The 8,310-nt window shown below is 38.9% G+C and overlaps 2 protein-coding genes across 2 annotated transcripts; both read left to right on the top strand.

The window, feature by feature from the left end:
• Positions 1-1,314, top strand: LOC110807167 (2-hydroxyisoflavanone dehydratase-like). The gene has a single exon (XM_022032208.2). The coding sequence runs from the start codon at positions 152-154 to the stop codon at positions 1,133-1,135; it is 984 nt and encodes a 327-aa protein (XP_021887900.2). The 5' UTR covers positions 1-151; the 3' UTR covers positions 1,136-1,314.
• Positions 1,315-5,617: 4,303 nt separating this feature from the next.
• On the top strand, positions 5,618-6,359 carry LOC148266737 (uncharacterized). Its single transcript, XM_088216042.1, has 2 exons — positions 5,618-5,671; positions 5,904-6,359. Exons 1-2 carry the CDS (start codon positions 5,618-5,620, stop codon positions 6,357-6,359), a joined length of 510 nt encoding a protein of 169 aa, XP_088072168.1.
• Positions 6,360-8,310: the final 1,951 nt, after the last annotated feature.

The raw sequence follows: 8,310 nt of genomic DNA, 5'->3' as shown, positions 1-8,310 counted from the left end.
TTCTCGTGCCTAGTGTCAGCTGATTGCTGCTGGTCATAATAACTCAACACCATAAATACAAGGTGTTTTCTGTCTATAAATTCAAGTTTATAAACTTGGACACGAACCACAAGAACAAATTCTCTCTCTCCTTCATCATTTCTCACCCGTCATGGGCTCCATTGCCGATCACGATCACAAGGAAGTCGCTACAGAGCTTCTCCCTTACATCCGCATATACAAAGATGGCTGTGTTGAGAGATTAATGGGTTCTCCCACTGTACCTCCTCCTAACGACACAGAAACTGGAGTCTCATCAAAAGATGTTATCATCTCTGAAACTCCTCTCATCTCAGCTCGACTTTACCTCCCAAAACATGTCAACCCTAATCAAAAGCTCCCAATCTTGGTCTACTTCCATGGCGGAGCCTTCATCTTCGAATCTGCCTTCTCTTTCCTCGAAACCAAGTTCATGAACCGGCTGGTTGCCGAAGCCCGAGCCGTGGCTGTGTCAGTAGACTACAGGCTAGCCCCAGAACATCTTCTCCCCTCTGCTTACGACGACTGCTGGGCTGCGCTCCGCTGGGTCGCTTCACATTCGGCCGCTGACACTACTGGCATCAACCCAGACCCATGGTTGTTGAACCACGCCAATTTTGAACGAGTCTTTATCGGTGGAGACAGTGCAGGGGCTAATATAGCACATAATATAGCCATGCGAGCAGGCTCTGAGGAATTACCAGGTGGAGTCGAACTGTTAGGAGCTTTTACTACCCACCCTTATTTCTGGGGGTGGAAGCCAATCGGAGAAGAACGTAAAGAAGGGCTTGAGCAGAAGCTGCCATATTTATTATGGAAGTTTTTGTATCCAACAGCACCTGGTGGAATTGAATGTCCCATGATTAACCCTCTTGGGGAAGGAGCTCCGAGCTTGAGTGGTCTTGGGTGCAGTCGGCTACTTGTGAGTACAACTGACATGGATGGACTGAGACACAGAGCTTTTGCCTATTACAATGGCGTGAAGGAAAGCGGGTGGGAAGGAGAAGCGGAGCTGGTTGTTGTTGAAGGTGAACCTCATGGCTTTCATACTTGCAATTATGAGTCTGAGAGTGCAAAGCAAATGATCAAACGTCTGGCTTCCTTTCTTCTCAAATGAAATCGTTCACCGAGTATCTACGAATATATGTACTGTATACATATTTGCTTTACTGTCTACAGCAGCTGAGTTTATGCTGAGTAACAGAAAAGAGCTGCTTCTTTTTCCTCTCAACTGTTAAAATAAAAGTATTCTGCATTCCCGAAAAATATGTATATAAATTATAAATTTAGTGCTCAGTCATCTTGCAAATTATTAGCATTAATTTTATTATAATATATTTTTAAAACGTTTCAAATTATTATAAACAATATATTTTAATTTTATTTAAAAATTAAAAACAACAAAAACTTATTTCTGTATTAAAAAATTCAAAAAATAATTTATATACAATTTCCCTATTCATATATGCTATCATCATGTATCTACATTTTTTAAATGAAATAAACTAATTGTTCTTATTAAATTTATTAATCATTTGTGACCTTTGGTGGCGGTTCTGCCATGAGCATGTGTTTTTGGTTATTTTAGTGGCATTTGTATGACATTCTGCTAATAGTTTTGCTTTTAGCGACCGTTTAATTAGAAGTGAAATTATATTTTATTTATTTTTAAATCAAAATATTATACTAAATATTGACATACACTCTCTTTATGTACTAAAATCCACACTCTTTTAAGATAAAGATATATTTATAGAGTAATAAATGAATACACTCATTTACAAAAAAAAAAAAAAAAAAATTGAAGTATACTAATCATAAAACCTAATACTGTTATATCAATTATCTTACAAATTTTTATACGCACGTAATTTTATAATATATCTCGTAGGTCATGACATAAATATAGTCAATAAGCTATGCGCGATGAGACTATTATCATGATTAAATTATCAATAAATTTAAAATACCACCACTGTTATTTCAAATAATAGAAATATAATATAAAAATAATTAAAACCAAAATATATTCCTACAAGTTATTTAAAATTAAGCAAAATTATAAAGAAACAAGGAATTGTTTATTACATATATAACAACAAGGAAAATAACCTTTAGTAATAGTGGCAAACCATTTTTATAGGTTATACCTATGTTGACATAGGCCCCTACGGGCTGTAGCAAAGGAAATTTGGTTAAATCCCCTTCAGACAAACTTATACAAACAGCTACCTAAGTCGTCAAAATATAACCATTGATACAAAAGTATTCACCTATACCGACACTTTTTCTGTTTGTTTGTATAGGTTGAATCTATAGAAATCGCTAAGCCGTCGGTAAAAGTACTTGGTGGTTACCAACTTCATGAATTTTGAATACTATATTCATCTTATTAATTAAATTATAAACATAATAATTTTTAATCATTCAAAAAAAGTCATATGAATGTAAAATTTGCAAATACAACTTAAATATGTAAATTACATAATATTTACATATTCATTTGGAAATTATTAACTTGAATTTAAAATATCAAATACATTTTTTTTTAATCAAAAGCTAAGATTATGATTGTATTTAAACAAAAGTTTTCCTCATAAGCTAAATTCTATAACTTGAGCTACATGACTCGTAATCTTCATAGTACTTCAAAATCATGAACAAACCCAAAATACAAATTAATATTATTAGATAATAAGAAACAAGATTTAAATGGACAAAATTATATTAGATATAAAATATATGATAAAAGAAAGCAAAGATAAAAAAATACATGTTAAATATAGATATAAAAATTATAATTTATTTTATTTATTAATTTGAATTCAAATAGAATTTATTTTTAATTAGATTTATAACATGTTTATTTTTAAAAAATAATGTTATTAGTGAAAGTTTATCTTTTAGAAAATTTAATTTATATTTATCTCGTAGATAGTGGTAGATTATTTTTTAAAAAATTTAAATTTTATGTAAGCCTATTTAAAGATAATTTAAGTTGTTAATTTCGGAGTAAATTGTAGTAATTGGATATTGGAAAAAAAATTTCTTTTATGTATGTATAAATATGTATATAGTAATAATTATAAATGGAAAAAATGGTGTAGTTGGGGAGATGAGGAAGAAACGGTGTCGTTTGGAGAAGAGGAAGAGGAAACGACATTGTTTAGAGAAGAGGAGGAGGAAACGACGCTGTTTGGAGAAGATGGAGTGGACGGCTGGGATGAGATGAGATGGACGGGCAGGATGAGAGGTAGGTGGGATATAAATAGGAGAAGAAAAAGAAAAAAAAAGAAAAAAAAAAGAAAGAAAAGAAAGAAAACAGAAAAGAGGAGTCTGAGGAAGAAAAGGTTCGAGAGAGAGAGAAATGAGCCAGAGTGGGGAGGAACGAGAAGAAAGAGAGATAGAGAAGGAAGAAAGTGACGGTGCGAGCCATGGGAGTGCAGAAAGAAAGATGGAAATGGGAGGTACGATAAATCTTAAGTTTCATGTGTAGGTTTAGGATGAATGTGAAATTGCGACCGTAGGCTTGGGAAGATATAGGCATCGATTAGGATATGGAGTAGAAAAATGTGATTCAGGGAATAGGCAGGTGGAAATAGTCAATGGAATCGTGAAAGTGTGAAAATGAAAGGTGAGTGGATGTACATGGAGGAGGCCGCGGGAGGAGAGAGAATGAGGAGTTCGGTGAGTGAATGAGGTCCGTGAGAGAGAGAAAATTTCGTGATTGTGAGTGGAGGTACATGGAGGAGGCCGCGGGAAGAGAGAGAATGAGGAGTCTGGTGAGTGAGTGAGGTCCGTGAGAGAGAGGAAATTCTGTGTGATTGTGAGTAGAGGTACATGGAGGAGGCTGCGGGAGGAGAGAGAATGAAGAGTTCGGTGAGTGAGTGAGGTCCGTGAAAGAAAGGAAATTTCGTGATTGTGAGTGGAGGTACATGGAGGAGGCCGCGGGAAAAGAGAAAATGAGGAGTCCGGCGAGTAAGTGAGGTCCGTGAGAGAGAGGAAATTCTGTGTGATTGTGAGTGGAGGTACATCGAGGAGGCTGCGGGAGGAGAGAGAATGAGGAGTTCGGTGAGTGAGTGAGGTCTGTGAGAGAGAGGAAATTCTGTGATTGTGAGTGGAGGTACATGGAAAAGGCAGCGAGAGGAGAGAGAATGAGGAGTTCGGTGAGTGAGTGAGTTCCGTGAGAGAAAGGGAATTCTGTGTGATTTTGAGTAGAGGTACATAGAGGAGTGAAGGCAGGGATAGAGAGTGTGTTAGGTGCTAACAGAGAAGGTAAGCATGGAAGGGTGGAGTGTGTGTATTCTAGAAATTAGGGAGTAGGAAAGGGAGGCCTATAGCGCGTGAGTGTGAGGGATCAGGATAGAGGTGTATTGGTGTAGATGTGTGGTGTGCGAGTGTGAGTTGCATGTGCATATAGGTTGGCATAGCTGCTGTAAATTTAGGAGTTTGGTAAGTGAACATTACTAGTGTATGTGTACTAAGTGTTAGTGCGTGTCGTATGAGGAGACGTGTGTAGATTCTGTATCCAGGTTAAAAGTATAGGAGAGCCTTAAGACAATGTTGTGGTGTAGGAACAGTTTAGAATGGTATATCAGTGGGGGAAAAATCAAGTATGCGGGTTTATTGGGTAGTTTAAGTAAGAACGGAGTGATATTGTCCTTGAGGTGGTTGCGCTGGGGGGACGCCGATATTGGTTGTCGCTATCTAGAAGAAGTATGTTGATCGACGATAGCGGTGATAGTTGGGAAACTCCAACGGGCAAGAGGTTGGGTCGCAGATATTGGTGACGGGAGAAAATGGTATCTCTGTATGTGTATGGCCTGTTAGGGGTCGAGAGATAAAAGGTTCATTGATGGTCGCCAATATTGGTGACGAATGAGAATATTTGTATGGTTGAGTGGCCTAATCGGGGTCAAGGGGGGTGACATCAGAGGATGATCACACCTAGTGTGAGTAACATTTAAAATACCGGAAGATAAGTATTAATCCTGTGTAGTTAAATGGTAGTAAGAAAGTATGACTTGGGCTATAGAGAGAGAATACATATAAAAATATGGGGTTTTATATTGTTGCATATGATACTTGTGACTTAATTTTTACTGTATTGGGTTATATGTACTCACTCTTTATTATTCACAGATGAAGTAGGGATGGAGTCGGGATTAGAGTTGCCGGTTTCTGAGCCTAGCATATAGAGCAAAAGTACAAGGATTTCAACTGGTGGAATTGAGTGTGTAAAGGTTAGTGATAGTGTAGATTGTGTGTCTGCTGGGAGTGTATGAGGTTGTATTTCACTGTGATGTCACATGTATGGTTGAAGGTTTATCTTTGACTTTGAATAATAGATTGTGGTAGTTTTTCTATATGTGCAACTGATTTGGAATGATATTTTAGTATTTGGTCATTGAACTGTTTTAGACTACGCCGTTAAAAAGAAAAAAAACGGGGTGTTACAGTTGGTATCAAAGCAAACTAAGAATAATACTAACGGGTGTCACTATTCTGCAGGTAGATCAAGGGAAATGACGAAGAAGGGACGGGGCCGACCCCATCGAGAATCTACTCCGGGGGCGCAGGGCTCACCGGAAGTCCCACGATGAGCACTGGGGTTTCACCAAGTGCCACTCGCTGCATTTCAAGGGCCACCCCCGTACGTACCACACCGTATCCCCCCCCCCCCCCATCCACACAGCCAAGACCCGCTGCTAGTCCATTGGCAACCCATGGGGGCAGTCCGACGTGCAACAGGAGGACTTTAACCAGCTATGCAGAGTAGTGAGAGACTAGCGACTACGATATGAGATAGAGAATTACGGTCGGAGACAATGTTGGTGCCATAACAGGGAATTCATCAAGGTGTAGTGGATACAAGCAACATTTAGAAATACCAAAGGCTAAACCCTCCTGCTTTCAATGGGGGTTCTGACCAATTGGTGGCAGAAGATTGGACAAAAGAGACAGAAAAATTATTTGAAGTGATAACAGTGACCACAGAACAGAAGTTGCAACTGGCTACATTTATGTTAAGAGGATTTGCTGAGCGCTGGTGGAAATTGAAAAGAGGAGCTCTGATCTCCCCAATCACTTGGGAATTGTTTCTAGAATCTTTCAATGCAGAGTATTTTCCAGATTTTCTGAGGCAACGAAAAGAAGTAAAGTTTACAGAACTTAGATATGGAAGATTGTCTGTGGTTGAGTATGCTGAAAGATACATAGATTTGGGCCAGTTTGCACCCGAAGTTATAATGAATGAGGCAAAGAAGGCTAGAAGGTTCGAGAAGGGGTTGCGGCCGGATTTGTATCACCAGGTGGCTATGTTTGCATTACCTACATATTAGATGGTATTGGAAAAGGCATAATTAGTAGAGACACTGTATAAGGAACATGCCGAGAATAATAAAGGATCTTCTAGTTATAGATGACCACCACCATCATCCGGCCAAACAGAGAAGAGGCAAAGAATGGCACAAGATGCAGCCCCAAGTCATCAGATGCCTCTGAGTAACATGAATTACACGCAGTACAGTAAGAACCATGGAGATCGGCCATGTATGGATGGCGGTCTGGGCTGCTATTGGTGCGGGAGCACTCAACACTTCGTGCAGGATTTCCCTATGCCGAGAGAGCTTGGTAGACCGTTGGTTCAGGGATGGGTGTTTGCCATAACAGTTCTAGAGGCAGTCGCTACCTCAGAAGTAATACAAGGTATACTTTACATTTCAGATATTCCTGCTAGAGTATTAATTGACTCTGGTGCCACACATTCATTTATATCGTCTACGTTCATATATAGAATAGGGGTAGAGCCTCGGGTATTGGACCGAGTATTAGTAATATCTACGCCAACTAATGGTGCTTTATGTACTGATGTAATGTTTAACTCATGTAGAATAGAAATAGAGGGGAGAATATTAAAGGTAGATTTAATTTTACTAGACATTAAAGACTTTGATATAATACTAGGAATGGATTAGCTTGCTACACAACATGCTCATGTAGACTGTTTTCGCAAGAGAGTGGTGTTTAAGATCCCTAACGAAGAATATTTTACTGTATGGAAAAAATCAATGAATAAATAAGTTTTGCGTTAAGATAATGTATTAGAAAGAATATATGCATGAGTTACAACTTTATCAATGTCTTTGATAGGGAACGAGAGTAAGAGACTTACACTCCAGGAGATACCAGTGGTGAGAGATTTTCCGGACGTGTTTTCGGACGATCTTACGAGATTGCCACCCAATAGAGAGGTCGAGTTCACCATAGGGCTCCAGCTCGGCACGCAGCCAATCTTCAAGGTTCCATACAGGATGGCGAGTTCAGAACTACTGGAGTTAAGTAGACAATTACAAGGGTTACTGGATAAGAAATTTATCCGACCGAGTGTGTCACCGTGGGGGCCCCGATACTATTTGTTAAGAAAAAGGATGGGACTATGAGGATGTGTATTGATTATAGAGATCTGAATCAAGTGACAATAAAGAATAAGTATCCGTTACCAAGAATCGACGACTTGTTTGATCAATTGCAAGGGACATAAGTATTTTTAAAAATAAATTTGCGTTCAGGGTATCACCAGCTATGGATTAGAGCGGAAGACCTAAAACAGTGTTTTGTACCATATGGACATTATGAATTTCTGGTGATGCCTTTTGGGTTAACGAATGCACCCGCGATGTTAATGGATTTGATGAATCGAGTGTTTAGACCCCTTCTGGATCATTATGTGATTGTCTTTATAGATGACATATTGATTTATTTAAGGGATTCAGTGGAACATGCGGAACATCTGACAACAGTGCTAGGGATGCTTCGAAAAGCCAAACTGTATGCAAAGCTCAGTAAATGTGAGTTCTGGCTGGATCAGATAGCATTCTTGGGCCATATTGTGTCAAAAGATGGGGTATCGATGGACCTAGTGAAAGTAGAAGTAGTGGTAAAATAGGAAAGGCCAAAGACAATAACAGAGATAAGGAGTTTTTTGGGGTTGGCGGGGTATTATCGCCTGTTTGTTCAGGGATTCTCTAGTATTGCGGCACCTCTTACCAGGTTGACTAAAAAGAATGTGAAGTTTGAATGGGATGAGAGGTGTGAGAGCAGTTTTCAAGAATTGAAACGCAGACTTACTACCACCCCGATATTGGTCATTCTGTCGGGAGAGGATGATTATGCAGGGTATAGCGACGTATCTCATGTCGGATTGGGTTGTGTATTAATGCAACAGGGGAAGGTTATAGCATATGGGTCCTGACAATTAAGGGCACATGAAAAGAATTATCCAACCCATGA

The sequence above is a fragment of the Carica papaya genome, chromosome 3, assembly GCF_054855325.1.
Source record: "Carica papaya isolate Zhongbai chromosome 3, ASM5485532v1, whole genome shotgun sequence".
Lineage (NCBI taxonomy): Eukaryota > Viridiplantae > Streptophyta > Magnoliopsida > Brassicales > Caricaceae > Carica > Carica papaya.
This window is presented reverse-complemented; position numbering and strand designations above follow the sequence as displayed.

Coding starts and splice junctions, on each gene's coding strand:
- LOC110807167 (XM_022032208.2), top strand. CDS start 152: ATGGGCTCCATTGCCGATCACGATCACAAGGAAGTCGCTACAGAGCTT.
- LOC148266737 (XM_088216042.1), top strand. CDS start 5,618: ATGAGCACTGGGGTTTCACCAAGTGCCACTCGCTGCATTTCAAGGGCC. Junction 5,672..5,903: donor GCATTTCAAGGGCCACCCCC/GTACGTACCACA, acceptor AGCAACATTTAG/AAATACCAAAGGCTAAACCC.